The sequence below is a fragment of the Aquarana catesbeiana genome, linkage group LG13 (assembly GCF_042186555.1).
Source record: "Aquarana catesbeiana isolate 2022-GZ linkage group LG13, ASM4218655v1, whole genome shotgun sequence".
Classification (NCBI taxonomy): Eukaryota; Metazoa; Chordata; class Amphibia; order Anura; family Ranidae; genus Aquarana; species Aquarana catesbeiana.
This window is the reverse complement of record NC_133336.1, coordinates 71,789,381-71,812,703: the sequence shown is the minus strand read 5'-3', so window position 1 is coordinate 71,812,703 and position 23,323 is coordinate 71,789,381. Positions and strand designations below refer to the sequence as shown.

The window sequence follows — 23,323 nt, the reverse complement described above, 5'->3', positions numbered from 1 at the left end:
TGAAGATCAATGTAATGGAAACATCAGACTGAGCAAGAGGTGAATGTTTCCAGCTGTAACAGTGTAATGCCCCGTACGCACGATCGGACATTCCGACAACAAAATCCATGGATTTTTTCCGATGGATGTTGGCTCAAACTTGTCTTGCATACACACGGTCACACAAATCTTGTTGGAAATTCTGAACGTCAAGAACGCGGTGACGTGCAACATGTACGACGAGCCGAGAAAAAGTTTAATAGCCAGTGCGGCTCTTCTGCTTGATTCCGAGCATGCGTAGAACTTTGTGCCTCGGAATTGTGTACACACGATCAGAATTTACGACAACGGATTTTGTTGTCGGAGATCCAGATCTCAAATTTTGTGTGGCGGAAATTCAGATGGAAAATGTCCGATGGAGCCTACACACGGTCGGAATTTCCGACAACAAGCTCCAATCGAACATTTTCTTTTGGAAAATCCGACCGTGTGTACGGGGCATAAGTGTGCTATGTAGCCAAAATATTGTGTTCTTTGTGTTTTCTGTTACTTGGTCTCTTTATTTGCACTTTTGTCCTTCTGTTTTACTTTGCAGGCATCTTCTGGTGAATCCCCGGGACCGTCGCGTTGTGATCATAGAATCCGTACTTTCTCCCTCTCATTTTAGAGAAACTCTCACCCGGGTTCTCTTCAAGTACTTTGAGGTACTGAATTTTGCAATGCAGTGGACACAAAATGTGTACATTTTTTTTTGTCCATAAAGATGATCCGCACAACCGCTATTGCTCTAAAATCTTGCTTTTTATTTGGGAAACCATAGTGTACAGTATGCAGGGGCAGTCAGTTGTTGAGTTTCGGCCTACACAGCTTTAATCATAATTGTTGAATATGATGAAAGCCGTGTAGGCTGAAACGCGTCAACTGATTGCATTTGCATACTGTACACTGGTTTCCTGAATAAAAAGCAAGATTTTAGAGCAATAGCGGCTGTGTGGATCATCTTTATAGACTATTACTCTCAGATGGGCGACTGTGGATCAGGCATCTGTGAGCTCTGCTGATGGTGGACTATATTGGTAGCAGCACTGAAGTCTTTGTTTGCACTATTGTAAAAAAAAAAAAATGTTGGCAGTTCCACAAGAGGTTTATTTGGTTGATTGTAGATTGAAAAGGGATGTTTATTTTTTGGTGAAGGTCACACATTGGCTTTTTATGTAATGTGCATGATATCAATTTTAACAAAATCTAAAGATTTTCCATCGAAAAAACGGAAGCCTTAAAACGTAATTTAACTCCTCTCCACTCGCTCCCTCACTAGCCACCAGTACCTTCACCATGTCTACTGCTGGGTTCGGGATCTTCATTTGCCTGGACTAGCCAGAATTACTTAACTGCTGCACATGCTCATGGAAGTTTAGTCATTCCAGCGTCAAGGTGTTCCGAGAATATACACTGAGCTGCCCATGTGCACATTCTAATATAGGCTAAGAACAGGCAGGTACATTTAATTGCAGAAAAAACATGGCATGTCTCAAAACCTGTCTGCTCGTAATTTTATATTTGCTTTAAGTTGTCTTTCATGTATGTTTCAAGGCTTAAAGTCGTTTTAAACACTTACATTTACCCAGTGAAGTGACTGTCCTCAGGTGATACAGAGATTAAACAAATCACCCTACATAAGTTGTCCCTGTTTATCTACTTCTCTTCTCTACATCTGTTCAAAGTGCTGAATTATAAAGCTTGTCTGAGAGTTCAGAAAAAGAGGGTGAAGGGCTGAAGTTACACTCTGCGGAGCTAAGTGAGGAGAGCTTATTGGAGGGAAGGGACCCCCCCCCCCCTCCACACAGCTTACAGGAACAGAGATGAGGCTGTCAATTAGCTGGAGGTCCTTCCCCTGTCACCATTTTGGTGTCAGGAATACTTGTCAGAAGTGATTCATGCTAATAGTAGAGGAACAAAGCAGCAGACAGAAATGATACCTAGCACTCTTAATTGAGACAAGTGCACACTATAGAGGGATGTGCTTTGTTCATATTTCATGTTTTAGATTTACAACCACTTTAGAGCAAACCTCTTGGTATCATAAAAGCACTGAACAAGATTCGGCATTACAGTGTAGCCACCAAGCAGTTCCCACAAATACTTTACAGGACTCCTTCGGTGTGGATGGTGTCCTGCTCCCTCCTGCAAAATGGTGGATCACTACTAGCCAGTGAGAATATGCAGGAGAGGACAGCCCAGCCCTGTACGTTTTCAGTCTGTAAAACAAAAAGGTGGTTATTGATTGTTATTCCTTTAATGCTTACATTTATGCAGCAGCAGAGTACGTGGTACGTAGTTCTCATTAGTTCCTATCTTAGAGAAGCTCACAGCATATTGTTCCTACCCTAGCCACACAGATATACACAGAGCCAATATGGCTTAAAAAGTCAACTAGCTGTATCTTTTTTAATTAAAAAAAGAAGCTGAAGCTCCTAGAGGAAAACCAGTTAAACAGTAGATGTTTATCTGCTCTGCGGCACCCCAGTTCTGTTTATAGCAGGATTCTGTGTACCATGTGCTGTAATGGGGGGCCAAGCATTCACATTGTAGCGGATTGTAGGGTAGGTCAGGTAAACCGGTTCTATGTTTTTGTTTTCACAGGTTCCCTCTGTCCTATTTGCTCCGGGTCACCTGATGTCTCTTTTGACACTTGGCATCAACTCTGCCATGGTGCTGGATTGTGGATATGCAGAAAGCCTTGTCCTACCTGTATCCTTTTCCGTTATATTATCATTAGTTTCTAGTTTGTTCCTTCAGTTTATATATACACAGTAATATGAATATAGAGTGCTTGTAGTCTATAGGCAACTCTGGCTATTTTTTATATAAACACTCAAAACAGTGAAAATTCTCTCCGCTTCCTATTGTGTCATTGAGACAGGAAGTGATGGGAAATCAAATTGCGGACAGCAGCAAAATCTGGTTTAAACCTTTTCAATTTCAGCCAGAATTTGCAAATAAAGTTTTGTCTGGTGTTCAGGATCAACTTCTTCTGTCTACTTCCATTGGAAATTAGAGATGGTACAGTGGGTCTTAAAGTATATATGTCAAACCACTCAGGGGACACAGACAAATGTGGAACAGGGATTCTTCCCCTAAAAATAATATTGTCAGAGCATTTCCCCCACATCCTGTTTGATAAAAGATTGTCAACAGGACAGGAAGTGATGGAAAATCTCTCTAATGGTACCCAAGATGGCATAAAAACCTAACAGGGGTTCCAGATTTCCCCTCTTTTACCCAAAGCTAAAAAAAAAAAATGTGGCTTGCCATACATAGTAAAGGATAACCATTTCCCACCTGCGCTATAGCCAAAAGACCGCTACATTGCAGGCTTACTTTGCTGAGAGGACATCATATGACGTCCTCCTGTGATGATGCTGCCCACGCTCTGTGAACATGGGTAAAGAGCCAATCTTAGCAGCTCTTTACCACGTGATCAGCTGTGTCCAATGACAGCTAATCATGTAGTAAACACAAGCCGGTTATCGGCATTCCTTTCCTCTCGCTTGAGGAGGGGAGAAGAGAGCCGGTAAGGGCTTGTGTTAAAGGGACATCTGCACTGATAATCGGTGGCTCCTTGTCGCCTATCAGTGCCACCTCATCAGTGCCCATCAATGAAGGAGAAAAATTACCTGTTTGCAAAATACTATAAAAAACTATGAAAAATGTGTTTTGTTTTTTTTTTTTTTTTTTTTATCTTTTTTTTTTTTTTTTTTTTCTTTTGTTTAGCAAAAAAATAAAATAAAAAACAAGTGGTGATTAAATTCCACCAAAAAAAAGCTCTATCTGTCTCAAAAAGATAATAAAACTTTCATGTGGGTACAGTGCTGCATGACCGCGCAGTTGTCGTTCAAATTGTGACAGTGCTGAAAATTGGCCTGGGCAGGAAGGGGATACAAGTGCCCAGTAGGCAAGTGGTTAAAATAATGTCCATTTGCCTTTTTTTTTTTTTTTTCCCTCTCCCCCTCTAAAGATGCATACTTATCTTGAGTTGACAGCCGCGGTTCCCCTGTGCAAATTCTTCAATGTTCTGGCTGCTCCAGCACATTTGTGCTCCATAGACTTCTATGGAACCTTCTTTGATCATCTCTGGCCTTGGGACACAGCCCCATAGTAGCTTATGAGGCACTAATGCACAGGCACAGCCAGGGTGGTAAAGTCTTGCTGGGCACTGCTAAACAAACAGCAGAACTGCGGTTGTTGGATCCAGATAAGTATACATCTGTGGAGGGGTAGAATGGATTAGGTTAGGCCAGGGATAGGCAACAGAAATTAATAAATGCAGTTTGTTTTAAAGTGCACTTATCCTTTAAATGGGTTGTATATCTTATTATTATTATTATTATTATTATTATTATTATCATTATTACTTTCTTAACATGTAAAAGGTATATGAAGGTATTCCAATTCTCAGTTGCTGGGGAGCGCTTCCTCTGGGTGGAAAAGCCATTCACAAGTATGTGTTCCGTCATTGTGTTTTTTTTTTTTTTTTTATATAAATTATTTAGTGTTCAAGGAATCCCACAATATAATATAAAACAGAATGGAGAGAATATGACAGCTCCATATGATCAAGTAAGATCGAGCATTACAGAACTAATAATGCAGTGTATACACAAACAAAAGGGCAGGCTATGCAGCCCGCATAAATATCGCTAAAAGTGTAATCATTGTGGTTTTAAAATTTTATGTCAGTGAGGTGAGGGGAACAAAAATCTATGAATTTTGGAATTCATAGATTTGTGTACAGTACATGAATGGTATGAACATTTAATCTGATAAATGCTACATCACACCTCTGCCTTTAGAAACACCCCCAAAACTTACATTAAAATCTGACCATACAATCTTTGTATAATCACCTTTAGATTTACCAGAACTGTAATATAAGAACATACCTAAACTGTCCAATCACTTTGTATTCAGTCATGCAGGCCCTTGCACCACATACTTATTGGTGACCCCAAGGTTTTGCATTGTCTTCTCCAAAACCAAGTATTTGCACGACAAATAAAAAAGGGGGTGTATTCCTCATTTAGAGATAGATGCTAGGGGTGTTGAAAATGATTGCCGCATCGATGCATCACGATTCTGCCCTACCCGATTCGGCATCGATGCTGTATCCGGCCGTAATCGATTATGCATGACGTCATTCTGGCTCCTCCCCCTCCCCCCGCACAGCAGTGTCTGCTGGTGATGACAAGCCACCGATCGGCTGGCTGAGCCTGGCGCCATTCCCCGTCAATGGGAGATGTAGCCTCAGCTACTGCCCCCACCCAGGCTCTCCCCCCTTCTCAGACACTGGACACCCCTCTCATCTCTCCGATGTGCGGGGCGCAGAGCCCAACGGAGATGTGAGACAGATCACTGTAGCTGTCATCACATTCGTGGGAGCAGTGGAACAATCAGGCTTGCCGAAGTCCCTGGAGATCTTGCACTGTGGGGGGCATTGCAGTGTTTTCAGCCTCCCATTATGCCTGTGACATTTGGAGAAAAAAGACTGATTTTCCCATCCGTAGGAGAATCAGTGTGTACATTTAGGGGCCGGTGGCTGCAGCTGAGCGGAGTGTCTCTGACACTCGTCTCACACAGCCCAGCAAAGTTCACTCCCCCCTTACGGAGATTACGATACGTTGCATACAGCTGCCCCTCCTCCTCCTCTCTCCCCCCTGTGTCTGCCCAGCCCACCCACTCTCCTATGCCCATACAGCTGTGAAGGAGAGAGAGAGAGGAGAGGGGATGTGCGCGGGAGATGTGAAGAACAGTCAGCAGCTCCACATTCCAAGCTGTGTGAACTTCCAGCCTGGTCCCTGATTGAGTGAGCGCTGCATGTTTCATTACACTTTGATTACTGAACTGTCCCTTTCTCTCCCTATCTGTATCCCTCCCCACTCTGTTCTTCCAAGATCCAGTTAGCACTAAGCCAGTTATGCAGCCCATATATTGATCATTTTTTTTTTTTCGTTTGGTCATTACACTGAAAAGAATAAAAAAATGATCCAATTCCCCCACTTACACATTCCAGGTGGATGGGGGAATCCTCCGACAGTGGACCAGTGGGCGAACAACCAGGGTTGCTGTCCTGGCACCACTATTGACAGCGCTGGTCTCTGTCTCCATGGCAGCAGCAGCGCATTAGAACCCAATGCTGGCTACTTGGTGCATCATGTCTGCAGTCTCTGACCATCTCCTGTACCATGTCTGCAGTCTCTGACCATCTCCTGTATTATGTCTGCAGTCTCTGACCATCTCCTGTATTATGTCTGCAGTCTCTAACCATCTCTTGTATTATGTCTGCAGTCTCTGACCATCTCCTGTACCATGTCTGCAGTCTCTGACCATCTCCAGTAGCATGTCTGCAGTCTCTGACCATCTCCTGTACTATGTCTGCAGTCTCTGACCATCTCCTGTATCATGTCTGCAGTCTCTGACCATCTCCTGTATCATGTCTGCAGTCTCTGACCATCTCCTGTATCATGTCTGCAGTCTCTGACCATCTCCTGTATCATGTCTGCAGTCTCTGACCATCTCCTGTAGCATGTCTGCAGTCTCTGACCATCTCCTGTACTATGTCTGCAGTCTCTGGCCATCTCCTGTATCATGTCTGCAGTCTCTGACCATCTCCTGTATCATGTCTGCAGTCTCTGACCATCTCCTGTATCATGTCTGCAGTCTCTGGCCATCTCCTGTATCATGTCTGCAGTCTCTGGCCATCTCCTGTATCATGTCTGCAGTCTCTGGCCATCTCCTGTATCATGTCTGCAGTCTCTGGCCATCTCCTGTATCATGTCTGCAGTCTCTGGCCATCTCCTGTACCATGTCTGCAGTCTCTGGCCATCTCCTGTACCATGTCTGCAGTCTCTGGCCATCTCCTGTACCATGTCTGCAGTCTCTGACCATCTCCTGTACCATGTCTGCAGTCTCTGACCATCTCCTGTACCATGTCTGCAGTCTCTGACCATCTCCTGTACCATGTCTGCAGTCTCTGGCCATCTCCTGTACCATGTCTGTTGTGTTTTTTTTTTTTTTAAAGAACAGATTAAAAAAAAAAAAATGGAGTTCTCCTGACTACTTGAATTTTTTTTTTTTATGAAAACCGCACGCAGTAATCTTGATGCATCGCGGAATCGAATAGTTGACCTGATAATCGTAATCGAATCGTTAGGCAAGTGAAGATGCGCACCTCTAATAGATGCTAGGTGAAACTCTAAATCAGTTTATTGCTCTTCAGTGGCCAACAGTGCATCCAGAACTGCTGGTATATAGCACAGATACTGCCTCATGTCATAGAACTTTTCCAGCTTTCATATAGCTGCTGTTAGTTCAGTGTGAATAATGAAAATCAGAACTATTATGAATAGTGCTTGGAGAGCAACAAGACTGTAAAATCAGAGAGGTTATGATGAAGTGGTCAAAAGGAACCAAGTAGTGACAACTAAACACCATCTGATTCATGTTGCCCTTTACAGTGTTAAATATGGAGGGTTTATTCATTCCTTTCAGCTCTATTTGCTGTAACTTGATAAATTATTCTACTCTATTGTGTTGACGTAAAAGTCAAATGATATAGCTTTATTATAGTAAGCAAGCAGATTTTGTCTGTGTCATACATTTACAAAAAATGTTGATAGCAATAGGAAAGTAAGTTTGCTTCTTATGAAAAGTCACCTATATGCTGTATACATTTGTGAGCAGACAATATCCAGTCACATAAGTCAAACCGTTCTGATAAGTTATTATAAATCTCTTCATTAAAGGGCAGATACATGGGTAGTAAAGAGATCATAATACAGGGGTGCCCAACCCATGACCACAGAGCCCTCTGATGTGGCCTGCAACCTCAAACTAGGGAAGAGCATGCCCATGCTCTGGAATGGTGGGTCGGCAAGCCCAGATCACGATCGGCGGGTTGCCGACCCGCCATCCCAGAGCATTGGAGTGCATGGAGCCAGTGGAGGGAGCAGAAGGCACATAAGCTGATGTTTCCTCTGTAGCGCCAGCTCTTTTCCCAAGCGGAGTAATACCAAGTGCACCTGGAACCTTTCAGCAGCCTGGAGAGTGATGCCAGGAGAAGCTGGAAGAGCAAAAGGGTCAGTGTATTAAAAATCACATACACTGAACTTTTGCAATGGGCATATTAGCACTTTAAAAAAAGGGTTATTTGACTGCTTTCACACTGTGCTGCACCTGCAGCCTTTATGGGGGTTAGCTGCTCTGAGCCATTGACTTATATTATATCCTGCGGGTTTGGTGCACTTTCTGAAAGCACACCAGAACTCCTTTACTTCCTTATAGGGGTCTCGGGACAATAAGGGCTTGTTTACATTTTCTGTTTGGGGGACAGTTCTTTGTGGCCTGCAGCTGGTTACCAAATCACCTACGTCATCATCACGCTCTTCAAAATGTTGGGCACCCCTGCCATAATAAAAACTTTTTATTATGGCAGGGGTGCCCAACATTTTGAAAAGTCTTGTATAAACAATATTTGTGTTTTATACTTAAAACTTGAAATAGCTTGTTAGCACTTTAAAACATGCCATGTATACCTGGGTCAGAAATTGTTTTACATAGTAGGTGAGGTTGAAAAAAGACACAAATCCATCAAGTCCAACCTATGTGTGTGATTATATGTCAGTATTACATTGTATATCCCTGTATGTTGTGGTCGTTCAAGTGCTTATCTAATATTTTTTTGAAACGATCGATGCTCCCCGCTGAAACCACCGCCCGTGGAAGGGAATTCCACATCCTTGCCTCTCTTACAGTAAAGAACCCTCTAGGCAGTTTAAGGTTAAACCCCTTTTCTTCTAATTTTAATGAGTGGCCACGTGTCTTATTAAACTCCCTTCAATGGAAAAGTTTTATCCCTTATGTGGGGTCACCAGTATGGTATTTGTAAATTGAAATCATATCCCCTCTCAAGTGTCTCTTCTCCAGAGAGAATAAGTTCAGTGCTCGCAACCTTTCCTCATAACTAATATCCTCCAGTTCCTTTAGCTTTGTTGCCCTTCTTTGTACTCGCTCCATTTCCAGTACATCCTTCCTGAGGACTGGTGCCCAGAACTGGACAGCGTACTCTAGGTGAGGCCGGACCAGAGTCTTGTAGAGCGGGAGAATTATCGTTTTATCTCTGGAGTTGATCCCCGTTTTAATGCATGCCAATATTCTGTTTGCTTTGTTAGCAGCAGCTTGGCATTGCAAGCCTTTGCTGAGCCTTTCATCTATTAGGACCCCCAGATCCTTTTCCATCCTAGATTCCACCAGAGTTTCTCCCCCCAGTGTAAAGATTGCATTCATATTTTCTTCTAGACCAAGCCCCCTGACCCCATTGTTTGGTCTCGCATCCTTTCCCCAATGTTGACTAGTTAAAACTTCCTTTCATGGCAGAGGAGTGATAATCCTTTGAATGGGTGATACATTGCGTGGGGGAACAATCTTACCTCTCTCTCAAATTCTCTCGAGTTGCCATAACCCCCAGATAGCCTGGCTTGGGCACGAACAATTACATTACCTTGAACAGTTCTCCTCCTCGGACCTACTTACGAGGGATGCTACAGAGTTTGAGTCACTGCTGTTTCACCCACTCTCCTTTATTTACCAAATTTTGCTGCGGGGATCCCTCCGTTTCTGATATGTTCTGCTGTTTGCGGGCCCCTGGCACCATGCTCCATATTTGGGCAACCTGCCCACGCATTGTCCCCTTTTGGAACAAAATACTGCAGTTATATAATACCCTAGTGGGAGACATTTCCCTAATCAGCATCAGATTACAGTACACTCCATGCTGCCAGGATCCTACAAACAAATCAAAAAAAGTTTGATTGGACACTTTTGACAGCAGCTTGGTCTGTTATTGCCAGAAGCTGACACCAGCCTGGGTCACCGTCACTCGCTGCCTGGGCTTGTGAAGTGAACACTATTGAATATATGGAAAATACGCTTGCTTGTAAGCAGGATAAATCTCAGGTCCACAGCCTTACCTGGTCTATTTGGAACCATTATCTTTACTATTCCAGATTTGCCTCCTTCATCTCCACTAAGAGTGAAAATACCTCCGGGATCTGGACATGTGGGATAGGGGGTCCTATTCCCCCCCCCCCCCCTTCTTTTTTCTCTCATTTCCTACCTCCATATGCTTTATGAGAGCTTTCTACAAGTAATTTTAGGGAACCCAGCTATCGTCCACCTGGTTCAAATTAATTTACTTCCCTAGTGTGAATATATTTAAGCCTCACATTATGGAATATGGAATGTTGCTCCTCTCCTCCTGTCGTCTTCTTCTTTTTTTTTTTTCTTACCTATGCTGTTGTCAGTTGCCTAATTGTACACTATTCACATGCGTTGGTATGTCTCTTAACTTTACAAGAACCTACTTTTGTCTCTCTATGGTCTCGTGTACGATGTTCTTTTTGTACTTTCTTAAATGTAATAAAACAAGATTAAATATAAAACATGACATGTAACTTATTAATTGATAGCTCTGTGCCAGTATCAGATGGGATGATGTTTTGGTCTACTCATTATTTAGAACTTGTGGGACAGGGAGGAAGGAGTAGGAATTGCATTGTGAAATAGTGATTTTTTTTTTTTTTTTTTTTATTGGTTAACATTCTCTTATGGTGTGTCGGTGTAGGGGAAGAGGGTTATGTCATTTTGTCCAAGCTAATTATTTCATTTCTATACAGTTAATGTTCATGGATAAGAAATAATACAGATAAGAGCAAGGCAGTGATATTCATGATGTTTATTGCCACCTGTTCCTATGCTTTAAGTGTATCTAAAGCCACGGCTTTCTTTTGTTTTTGGACAGAGAGCTGGAAGCACAGCTGTTGGAGCAATGCACAGCAGACACGGGGACAGCCAAGGATCAGACCCTCCCATCTGTAATGAGTAAGACCATTTTAATTTCATAGCATAAGTCAGGGCTTGACAAATCCCAGGTGCCAGGTCGCCATGGCAATAAGAAATTGCATCCTGGCGCTTAGGTTGTCGCCCATGTGCTACCCCCTCACTATGTATCCTGGGTGTGTGTGTGTGTATATGTATATATGTGTATGTATATATATATATATATATATATATATATATATATATATATATATATATGTATGTATGTATATATATATATATATATATATATATATATATATATATATATATATATATATATATATATTCTGCAGCCCTCAAAAAATCCACTCGCATTTTGAGGGCTGGCGAGCACCGCCAGCAGCCTGGGTGGAATGGGAGTCCTTCTCCCAGCGATCACAGAGGGGAAGAGAGAGAGCCGCCCAGGTGATCAGAGCGCAGGGAACACAGCAATAACAGTTTTCAATTCAATTGCCGTGTTCCCCACCGCTCGCTGTCAGACACAGCCCCTCCTCCTGGTCCTGGGACATTGATAGACAGATCACCCGTCCAATCTCGGTGACGGGTTATCTGTCAATCAAAGTTCCTCGGGCAGGGGGCGGGGCTGTATATGACGTTGAGCGGCGGGAACACGGCAATTGAAATGAAAACTGTTATCGCTGTGTTCCCTGCGCTGCGCTCTGATCACCTGGGCGGCTCTCCTGTTCCTCTCCTCCCCTGCACAGGTAGGCTACATAGTGGACACAGGCTGTATGGTGGACACATGGCTGCATTGGTGGGCACAGGCAGCCTGCATTGGCGGACATGGATAAAGTTGTTGTTGTAGTTAATATTTTTATAATTTAATTCTGAATAAAACATTTAAGTGTCATTTCATGAGAATTTATGAGGGCGTGTTTAACCCTTGAGGCCTGGCTAGTAGCTCAGGACTTAAATTATGTGTTTTACTAGACCTTTCGCGGCAATATCGTGTGACATGACAGATGTTTTAGAACTACATTTCCCATGATGCTCCTGTACACTGCAGTGCATGAGCATCATGGGAAATGTAGTTCCAAAACATCTGGGATGCCAAGGTTCGCCATCACTGCTCTAGGGCATCTACTTTTAGAAAGTAGGTAATGTTTGAGGGTTTTATGTAATCTGCAGGCCTAAAATGATTTTTTAAATGTGTGCAAATAATGCAAAAACTGATCTGGCCGCAAAAAGGGTTAAAGGATAAGTTCACTTTCGGAAACATGTTACCCGTTCTACCTATAGGCTTTGTTAGTTAAAAAAACTGGCTCCTGACTTTTAGCTGGCTCCTAGATTCAAAAGAAATTTGTCAAGCCCTGGCATAAGTCAACCTTTCTGAAAATGTTTTGTTTTATTGACAAAGTCCTTATGTTTTATGTTTCCAGGCAGTGTACCAGAAGAAATAGTGGAAGACATTAAAGGTATTCTTACGCAATATGCCCTGAAATTGGATTTTCAGTCTAACTGGAAACAGCTTGTCTGCTTGAGACCCCTTCATGTAGTGATACAGAGGGGTAACTACTACCCACATCCACCAGCTTGTTACTGAAAGAAGATTTTTTTCCTCTTGCCTCCTACACCTTACTTCCTTGTTCACTAGTCATGTTTGGACACATGTAAAAACAAGGTTTTGCTTTTCGCTCTGTCAGAATACGGATTCAGCTTTGCTTATGTAGATTGCTTGTCAGTAAATAAAAGCAGTACCTTGCAGCTAGAATTGAAAGGTGCTAACATTTCTTGGTTGCATTAGCCTTGTTCTACATTCTAGTGATGAGTATGTTTTTCATGGCTTTGATTTCATTCATTTTGTTGCAGTGCGTGTTTGCTTTGTAAGCGACCTGCAGAGAGGGCTAAAAATCCAGGCTGCCAAGTTTAACATCGATGGCAGCTCAGAGGTAGGAAATCTCTGCCTGTGTGTCTCTAAATCTGTGTGCTTTTTATTCACAATGAATTGTAAGTGTCTGTGTTCCTGATTGCTTGTTTTGATGTTTTTCAGCGCCCTGCTCCACCTCCCGATGTTGACTACCCACTAGATGGACAAAAGATTTTACATGTCAAGGGAGCAATCAGGTTTTTTTTTTTTTTTTTTTTTTTTTGTAAATCCTTTATTTGTATAAGGAGTTATAGAAAACACAGACATTAGAGATATGCATCTGAGTACACTGTCAATAGAAACTCCAACATATGAATGGCTAACGAAGAGCACTAAGACGATACCAGAGAAAGTATTCAATAGGACAATCCAATACCACGACTGAAGCATCTATAGTACTGCTCACCCATATTTCAGGGGAGCAAACATCAAAATATTTGCAGTAAAACAAAAAAAAAAGGCACTCATGGTGGGGTCATGCGTGCCAGCAAGTGAAAGACCTTGAGTGATCAAGAGGTTCTACTTATCTAGTAATCTGAAATTAGGAGGAACAGGGAGGAAAGACAAAGAAAGCGGAGCTAAGGAAGGGCAAACAGGACCAGGGAAGGGACACAAAAGAAAGGAGGCGAAGGACCGACAAAGAGAAAAGGGGGGGGGGGAGGCAGAAAGGACACCCGGTCATCCCTCTCCCTGGCTAGAGCGAGGTATGCGGAAGTTCACTTGGGCAGTGGAGAGCTCGTTGAGGTAGGCATTGGTATACACAAAATAATTCAATGGCCTCCAAGTTTCTTTAATCAGGTTTGGTTTAATTTGTTTACCAAAGCTGACTCTCTGCTCAAGCATTAAAACCTCTAAAATCGCATACAAAGAAATTTAATAAATAAATCTACTTTGCACAAAAAACTTAGTTCAGTCCCTGATTCCGACACTTCTGGAAAGTGATGTTGAACCTTACCGTTTTTTTATTTCCCCCCTTAAAGTGGTTGTTAAGCCACTATGTTATGTTTATACCATCCCTATTGTTAAATAACAGTTCCAGTGGGAGGGGCCGAGAACTCCCACTGACGTCAGCCAGAGAGGAGAGAGCCAAGGAGTCGTGAGCGCTGGGCAGTGCTGTAAAATCAGATAGGAGTTGGCTTTTTTTTTTTTTTAAACAAAGACACTAGGACACATGTTATCTAACAGTTGGGATGGTATAAACATAACATCTTTTTTAGCAGGCACGAGAGGAGCAAAGCGGCACTAGCGAGAGCTGACAGGCAGGGAGGGTAGGGGGGAGGAGGACAGAGGGAGACACAGGAGAGCTGTAGATGGCAGCGGATGACGGAGGCACGTTAACTGACCACGGTGTCAGGGCTCAGCAGCCATGAAAAACCGTGGTCAGTTTACAGGGTGGATGGCAGAACCAAGCAGGATCAGCCAGATATTTCAGGTGATACAGGGGACCAAATTACACAGCACAAGCACTGTGCTGTATAACATGCTTTAAAGGAACAGGATCCATTTTTTTGGGGTAAAAACACTTTGGTTTGATTTTTTTTTTTTTAATGACTTTGTAGGTGATTTTACTTTTTTTTGGGGAGGGAGGATGCTTTTAATAGAGCAGGGATCACTAAATGGTGGACCACGGTCCGGACCTAGACTGAATTACAGTCCCATCTGGACCACAAGCCATGCCAATTAGCAGCTGGATGTCCTCTTCCACCCCACTCCTACTGTCCTCCTCACAGCAGGGTGTGGGAGGTGCTGCAAATCTGGGCAAAGAGGGGAAATCTTTTCAAATAACAGGCGGGCAATAATCCGCTTGTTAACATAATAAGATGGGCAGTTCCCACCCTCTTCCAGATCTACAGCACCTCCTGCCCCCTTCCCTGCTGTGAGAATGACTGCGACAGGCAGGCAGGAGACCCAGGAGAGGACATTTAGGTTGATAAGTGCCTCTACCCTGCTGTGTTAAGGTAGGATTGTGCAGGGGAGAGAGCCATTGAAAGGGGAACTGTGATGTAAGGGAAGAAAGGGTAGGGGGGCCATTACTGTAAGGGGGGGATTGTGAGGCGGGGGGGGCGTGTGATGTGAAAGGAACTGAGGACACTGTGGGACTACTGTAAAGGGGGGACTGTGATGTGAAGGGGGTCTGTCACGCAAGGGCTTATTTATACCAGAACACTCTGGGTGTGCATTCTGTTACAGGTGTCAATATATTCCTAACGATACCTCAAACACTGCAGGACCATGCGATCTGGTGCAGTGCATTTTTGAAAAGTAGTGCATGCACTACTTTTTGTGCAAGCCACTGCGACTTTTGAAAACTGTACTACACTGAATTGCACAGGAATTGTACGAGAATCACACAGGAACGTGGGACTGTGGACCCTCCGATGTAAAGGGAGGGGACTCTGATGTAAACGGGAGCTGAGGACATTGATTTCAAGAAGGGGCCTACGATGTGAATGGGGGACGCTCAGGACCCTGATTAAATGAGGAGCTATAATGTGGAAGGTGGGCTAAGGACAGTGATTTAAATAGGGGGACTGTAATGTGAAGGGGGGGCTGAGGACACTGATTTCAAGAAGGGGCTATGATGTGAATAGCGAGGTAGTGGCGCGCATAGGACATTGATGAAAAGAGGGGGCTATGATGTAAAAGGAGGGCCGAGGACAGTAATTTAAATCAGGGGACTGTGATGAGCGCTGAGGACACTGAAGTAAAGAGGAGACTGTGGTGGGGTTTTTTTTTTTTTTTGTCAAAGTCCTAGATAGCAGTAAATACCCTACGTAGGTTCTAATTCTTTGTTTTTATGTGCCAAAAGTGTGTGAACTCTGCTGTTGCCTTTTTAGGGATTCTGTTGTGGAGCTGCTTTTCGAGCAGGACAATGAAGAGAAGTCTGTTGCCACATTGATCCTAGACTCACTTGTGCAGGTAACAGCTGAATAATTAATTTGTTAATATATAGTTTGTCTTCATTTCAGTGGTGTAGCCATTAAGAGGATCTGGATAAAATGCTCCCACAGTTAAGCAAAAGTGTAGAACTTTTTTAATAATGCTTAAAGGACAACTCTACAAGAGTAGCTCGTAATGGAAAATCTGAAAGTAAGACTTCGGCAGGTCCTACACGGAGTGAATTACTTTCCTGCAGAAAAGAAATTTCAATTTCCCCATCAACACAGATGGTGTTGACAGGGGAATCCCTCCTGCCAATCCATTGTAGAAGACAATGATTATTGATGGTGGCTATACCAGCCACTAGTGATAATCGCATACAAAATCTGGCAGGCTGATTGTACCCATGTTGATCGATTTGATCAACTTGGTACATTCAGCCTTGCCCATACATGATTTGATAAAAAACATCTATGGCCAGCTTTAGAGTAAAACTGTCATGTTAAAATCCTTGCCATTGCCAATTTCCTTTTACAAAAGTATGTTCTGCTTACCCATTGGCTTCGTTTATCTCTTGAATTTCTGAACTGCAAAAAGTATGAAGATGAGGAAAATTAGAGAAAAAAAAAAGAAATTTGCATATGTAATGCAGGTCAGGACCTCAGAGTATTAAAGCCAGAGAGTCAGCATGATAGCCAAGCAGCTAGTATTTTCAGGAAGAGAGGTCAGCAATGGCCTAAATTTCATGAAGGCTGGTGTTGCTTCAGAACTGCTTTTCTTCTCATAAGAGTCTGTGGAAATGTAAATCCGCTTGAAACCTCTTAAGCATGTCAAACTGACGTCAAAAGCATTTACTGCGTTTTCCAATTGAAGCTCATTGAAATAGGCCCTTAATTGTGCTGTATGCCTCAGCCAAGGTCCAACTAAACTAACTTTTTGTATTTGGCAGAAGTGGACATAGTGCAACCGGCGTGGCGCTCTGGTCCAGTCGAGTTTGATGGCATACTCTTCCTGCCTTATCTCTACAAGGTTACCCTCACCATGCAGTGGGTGGTGAATCCGCTGCTTGATCTCATTAGGGAACATGGAGCACGCTATACTTGGGGCTATCCCTTTCCTTTTCATATTTTGGTGCCCAAGGAGCGGGCATCCTCCTAACTTCACTCCCCAGATCAGTTACTGGCCCTCTTCAGTTTTTTTGGGCGCCAAACCCATTGAAGTACCTAATTGGTTGGCGTTTCCTGAGGAGCCCAACCCTGACAAGTCTACCACAGTGCCGAGGTTCATCAGAACATTGAGCATCAGAAAAGTAGAAATCAAGGGTGGCATTACCTTTTTTAGGTATTATAACTTTATATATGACTGCTTGGTGGAGCTCCACATACAGTATGTTCCAAGGCTCTATGGCCACTGGCAGACATCTATATGAGTGGTGGTACTGATATATTTTTTTGAAGCAATAAGCTTTTATTGATGCTTAGAGATAACAATTGTACAATCATACTAACATTTGTACAGAAATATCATATAAAAATATAACAATGTATAATTGAATTCAGTGGTAGAGTGTTTTAGCCAATCATTACCACGATAATCTGTTTTGAAATACTCTGAATTGTATAGAAAAATCTATTCTTTAATTTGGGAAGAAGAATGAGATTTATTTTTGGGTCTCCAAGGAATGCCCTTAGAAATAAGTATAGTAACACAAATTAAACGAAAAGAAGAAGGGGAGGATAAGTAAAAATGGGAGAGAGTTATTAACTATTCACGTTTCTCTATGTATTCAAGGTCTATCTCTATATGAAAGTGGCATAAGAATCAGAGTATTTAACCAGTTGATATCCGCGCTATAGCCGAATAACGGCTACAGCGCGGACCTGAATTCCCGGGAGGCCGTCATATGAGGGCCTCCAGGGTGCGTGCACAGGGATCACCGAGTCACTGAGACTCGGGCGATCACCGATCCAAGTAAGGGGCCGGTCCCAGCCCCGGCCCCTTACCATGTGATCAGCTGTCAGCCAATGACAGCTGATCACATGATCAAAACAAAAGCTCTGTAATCGTTTTTTTTTCTCTTCGCGCTGACATTGCGAGGAGAAAAAAAAGCCGATCACCGGCTCATTAGCAAGGGACATCGGTCCCGAAGAGGAGGAGGCAATAATGCCTCATACGTGCCACCAGTACCCCCTGCCAGTGCCACCTGCCATTGCCCATGAGTGCCACCTATCAATGCCCACCAGTGGTGCTAAGCGGTGCCACCTAGCAGTGTTGCCTATCAGTGTACCAGATCAGTGCCCATTATTGCCACCCATCAGTGCCACCTCATCAGCGTACATCAATGAAGGAGAAAAATTACCTTTTTTAAAATTTTATAACATAATATAAAAAAAAAGTTTTTTTAAAAAATTCGGACATTTTACTTTTTTTTAACAAAAAAAAAAAACCCCAGAGGTGATCAAATACCACCAAAAGAAAGCTCCATTTGTGGAGAAAAAAATGATAAAAATTTCATTTGGGTACAGTGTTGTATGACCGCGCAATTGTCATTCAAAGTGCGTCAGTGCTGAAAGCTGGAAATTGGTCTGGATAGGAGGGGGGTTTAAGTGCCCAGTAAGCAAGTGGTTAAAGATGGTCCACAGCTGCCATATTTTATTGAAGCGGTACTTATATATTAATGATAGCTGGTTCCAAGTGTAGGTTCGGTAACATTTTCTACTCATCAGAAGTAAATGGGGTGAGCCACTAGAATAGGTTTCAGTTAAATCAATAATATTCTAAGGAGGAAGCTTACCTATGTGTATTTCTTTTTACAGAAGATGAACAACCCTTGTTAGGTCATCTGAGATATACTGTAGCTGGAATTTGTGAGACATTAAGTTCAGTAACAACTTCCTTGTTTGCTGTTTTTCACGATTAGATATCTGTGACATTGCATTGAGAATTATTTAAACTCCCAGTTGGATCCCCCTTCATTTACCACTGATATCTGTTTCCTCTCTCTGTCAAACAGTGTCCAATAGACACCAGGAAACAACTTGCAGAAAACATTGTGGTCATGGGTGGCACGGCCATGCTGCCAGGATTTCTTCATCGGTTAATGGCGGAGATACGTTACTTGGTGGAAAAACCAAAATATAAGGAAATTCTTGCATCTAAGACTTTCAAGGTTCACACTCCTCCTGCAAAGCCAAACTGCGTCTCCTGGCTTGGAGGTAATGCAGACTGAGTATTGTAAACCTAAAGTGTTAAAGCCAATATTTTTTTACATTTGTGGATTTAGAAGAATTAGAACCACTGCCAGGTTTTTATTGCTCATGCCTGGTGTCCACACTGGGGAGCTTCACTCCTCTATTTGTTCTGGTGACCACTGTCTGTAGTACAGAAAGTGAATAAATGTTGTCACAGGAGGTGAGGGATTCTAAAAGGGACAACTGTTCTGGTGACAGTTTTCTAAGAGGAGATATCACCTCCTGATGTGTCAAAACCTACCAATGTTCTTAAAAAAAAAAATGAAATGGTTTATATACCCCCACCCCCCCAAAAAAAAAATGTGTGGAAGTAATGGTTATTTCACTTCATTAAAAGTGAATTAATTGATTTCGCACAAATTGCTGTGCATAAATGCACTATAAAAATAACACATAAAATTGCAATAAATAAATGTGTCTGAATGTCTAGATATAGTGACAAGCTTCAATTATATAGTAATATATACATCATAAATCGATAATGATAAATCGTGCAATAGAATAAATAAAGTGTTCCAATAAAGCATCATGTGAAAGTGTCACTAAAAACTGACAACAACTAATGACACTAAAAAATGATGTGCGACACCTTCCTTTGAAAAATAAAATAAAACTAAGGTAAAGTGCATTCAAAAGTCCAAAACTGAAATTAAATAAAATCTAAACGTGTTGATAAATGTTCAAGTCCTCTTTAAATGGATAAATAGGTAGGTAAAAATTCAAAGATAATCAAAGTTGATGTAATAGAGTGTCCATGGGTTTTCCTGTTGTGGTTTCTCAAATATTACAGTCTCCCAAAACTCTCACCTCAATGCTATGGTAACAAGCAGTCACTATCTGCGACCTCCACCGCTCTCTACGGATGGATGGAGCCCTCGGCGCTCCTCCCACAACTTTCTCCGTTCGCTCCAAAAGTGTAATAGTAAGGAGGTACCTCAGTCTTCCCTCCTCCGTCTACGAGCCCGCCTTGTGTATGGAGTAGTTCTCCATACACAAGACGGGCTCGTAGACGAAGGAGGGAGGACTGAGGTACCTCCTTACTATTACACTTTTGGAGCGAACGGTGACAGCTGTGGGAGGAGCGCCGAGGGCTCCATCCATCCGTGGACAGCGGTGGAGGTCGCAGATAGTGACTGCTTGTTACCATAGCATTGAGGTGAGAGTTTTGGGAGACTGTAATATTAGAGAAACCACAACAGGAAAACCCATGGACACTCTATTACATCAACTTTGATTATCTTTGAAATTTTACCTACCTATTTATCCATTTAAAGAGGACTTGAATATTTATCAACACGTTTAGATTTTATTTAACTTCAGTTTTGGACTTTTTAATGCACTTTACCTTAGTTTTATTTTATTCTTCACGGAAGGTGTCACACATCATTTTTTAGTGACACTGTTTCACATGATCCTTTATTGGAAAACTTTATTCTATTGCACGATTTATCATTATCAATTTATGATGTATATATTACTATATAATTGAAGCTTGTCACTATATGTAGATATTCAGACGCATTTATTTATTGCAATTTTATGTATTATTTTTATAGTGCATTTATGCACAGCAATTTGCGTGAAATCACTTTATTCACTTTTACTGTTTTAGTGTTATGTGACACACTTACAGGTTTTGCTGCACTGTGATTGCACTTTTTTAATTTTACTAAGTTTGTCTACTCTCACAGATTAGCGCGAGAGACTCACTCTTAACACTATTTCACTTCATTCACAGCAGCAAACAGTGCAGAAGAGTTAAGTGAACATTTTCCTTTGCCATTCATTTTAAAGTGGAACTAGTGGTACTATACTTGCTTTCTCGCCGGCATATTCTCCCTGGACAGCGCAGTATGAAGTAACACCTGTGTGTGTGCAGGAGTCAGTCATCCCAATGCATAGGGACTGTGCCGGTGAGCTACACAGCTTGGGTTCCATGCCACAGAAGACTGTGAGGCAGGCAAGTAGCTATATTTTATCGTAGAAGAGACATTGCAAGACTCCTCTGCAATAATAGTCTGTCTGTTCGCAGTCTGTTGTAAGATGCCTTCAGTTCCACTTTAAGGAGAAGCGTAATTTTAATCCTACCAACACATTTGATCTGACTGTGGAAGAACATCAGCCATGTATGTTGGTGCACCTTTTCTGGTCATGGATTAAGGAGCTTTCCCATTTTCGAACCTGCACTTATGTTCACTGAGCCAAGCAAATGTTTCTGGTGTTTAATAAAATGCAGTGTGTATGATGATGGCACAGACTATAAGAAAGTGACCTATGTCACATCAGAAAGCTATTTTGATACATTCTTTTTTGTCTTTTCCACATAGGAGCAATATTTGGGGCTTTACAAGATATCCTCGGCAGTCGTTCTGTATCTAAAGAATATTATAACCAGACTGGTCGTATACCCGACTGGTGCTGTTTAAACAACCCTCCTCTTGAAATGATGTTTGATGTTGGAAAGTCAGCACCCCCTTTGATGAAAAGAGCTTTTTCTACCGAGAAGTGATGTTGCTACCTTGGAAACTCTATTGTATTTGACGCTTGCCTGGTCAAAGACTATCATATATATTATGAAATACTATTTATTGTACCCCTCACAGCTAGTGAGATTGTGGTTTTATATAAAGTATTCTGCTTAGTCACACAGTGGGGATCCTTCACTTTGTTGAGTTACAGTAAAGAGCTACCTAACTGCATATGAAATAGGATAACATTGGAGCTTTCTTTGGTCACTGTAGAGGTAGAGGTAGGCTCCAGCTTTATATGCGACATCTCTGAATGTTCTCTTGTGCTGTGTTCACCACAAATCACACATTGTAGTGTATAAAAAATATACAGTGCTCTAATATAACACCTTAAACTATGTTACCTTAAAGTGGTTCTAAATCCTTAAGGTTTTTTTTTTTTTCTTTTTTACCTTAATGCATTAAGTTAAACCCCTTCTGTGCCAGATAATCCCCCCAGCCCTCCTTATACTTACTTGAGCCCATTCTCCATTCAGTGCTGTGCATGAGAGCAGTCCTCTTTCCCTCCTCACTGGCCAGATTGATAGCAGTGTGAGCCATTGGCTCCTGCTGCTGTCAATTAAAGTCTGTGACCCGGAAAGTAGGGCTGAGCCACACTGTCTGTGTCGATAGATGCAGACAGGGCGGCTGGGGATCAAGCCTGCATGAGTGCCCCCATAGAAAGTGGCTTTCTATGGTGGGCACTCACTAAAGAGGAGTAGCCAGGACCGCCGACAGACCTCAGAAGAAGATGCTGCTGTGCAAACCCATTGAACAGAGCAGGTATGACATGTTTATTATTTTAATTAAAAAAAATCTGAAGCTTTACAATCCACTTAAATTAAACCAAGTGTATATATAAAATAAACTAGATAATAGTATGCAAGTGATCTACACAGCAAAACAGTTTTTATGAACCCATAAATATCTGTTAACTCCAATGTCCATAAATAAAAAAAAAAAACAACTTGAGCCCCAAAAAATCCCGATAATCACACAACTGTGCGCTTCATCCAAAATGTGTGGCTTGTGTGTCCCACAACCCCTAGAGATCTTCATATGGAAAAAACTCACTATCGATGTTTTCAGCAGCACCTGCTGTGCAAGCATTGTCTGCCAAAATGAACCTGAGTAGTGTGAAATGTTGAATATCTGTATCAGTTTTATTACTCCCAAGTAAGACTAGTTTATCAACAAAAGCAAAGTATTTGTTTCTGGGCACAATTTGTTTCTGGGACTAATTCACTAACAACCACACAAACTGGCAGCAATATGAACAACTTAAAAATGGCATCTTATCCAATTTGTTCTTTTGACCTGGTATTTGCATAGATAGCTTATGGTTTAAATCTTGCATAGCTAGAAAAGGCCGGAGTGCTCACATGTGAACCCTGCCTTTGGGGATGGATGCACTATATGTTTGTATTTATTCTGGTTAGATTCCGGTAACCACAGTTGTGTCTTTGCACTGTTTTCCTGTTTAACTTTTTTAAACAATGCTGTTCTTGTATATGCTAGCGAGTCCTGGACATTAAACAGTCAATATGGCATCGTAGAATGTTTGTTTTGTGAGCGTTTCTGAAATTACATGTATCAAAACCATTGCAGCCTATTACACTTCATCAGGTCTCCTCTAAAAAAAGGGGTTGTGATGGGTTTGTGTAACACTAATCCACAGCACAAGGGCAGATATAGATGTAGAAAACTACTTGCTTTTAGTTGTCTTTTAATAATCTATGCATTAGGCCCCTTTCACACGAGGGACCGATCGGGTCTGCCTGTCAGTTTTCCCAGGCAGACCTGATCGGCCCCTCCATTCTCCTCTATGGAACGTAGAGGTGCGCATCTTCACTGGTCTCACAATACGATTCGATATTGATGTCAATGATTCACAATTACTGTCC

The 23,323-nt window shown here is 42.1% G+C and overlaps 1 protein-coding gene across 1 annotated transcript in view; it reads left to right on the top strand.

Annotated features, from left to right (window-relative positions):
- Positions 1–22,967, top strand: part of ACTR10 (actin related protein 10) — a 28,445-nt gene extending 5,478 nt beyond the window's left edge. Inside the window, exons 4-13 of the mRNA XM_073609431.1 lie at positions 575–683; positions 2,623–2,730; positions 4,413–4,480; positions 10,835–10,914; positions 12,294–12,329; positions 12,724–12,803; positions 12,905–12,978; positions 15,619–15,700; positions 18,675–18,876; positions 21,240–22,967. Coding sequence (XP_073465532.1) covers positions 575–683; positions 2,623–2,730; positions 4,413–4,480; positions 10,835–10,914; positions 12,294–12,329; positions 12,724–12,803; positions 12,905–12,978; positions 15,619–15,700; positions 18,675–18,876; positions 21,240–21,421 — 1,021 coding nt within the window. The 3' untranslated portion in view covers positions 21,422–22,967. The remainder of the gene's footprint in view (positions 1–574; positions 684–2,622; positions 2,731–4,412; positions 4,481–10,834; positions 10,915–12,293; positions 12,330–12,723; positions 12,804–12,904; positions 12,979–15,618; positions 15,701–18,674; positions 18,877–21,239) is intronic.
- The last annotated feature ends 356 nt before the right edge of the window (positions 22,968–23,323 follow it).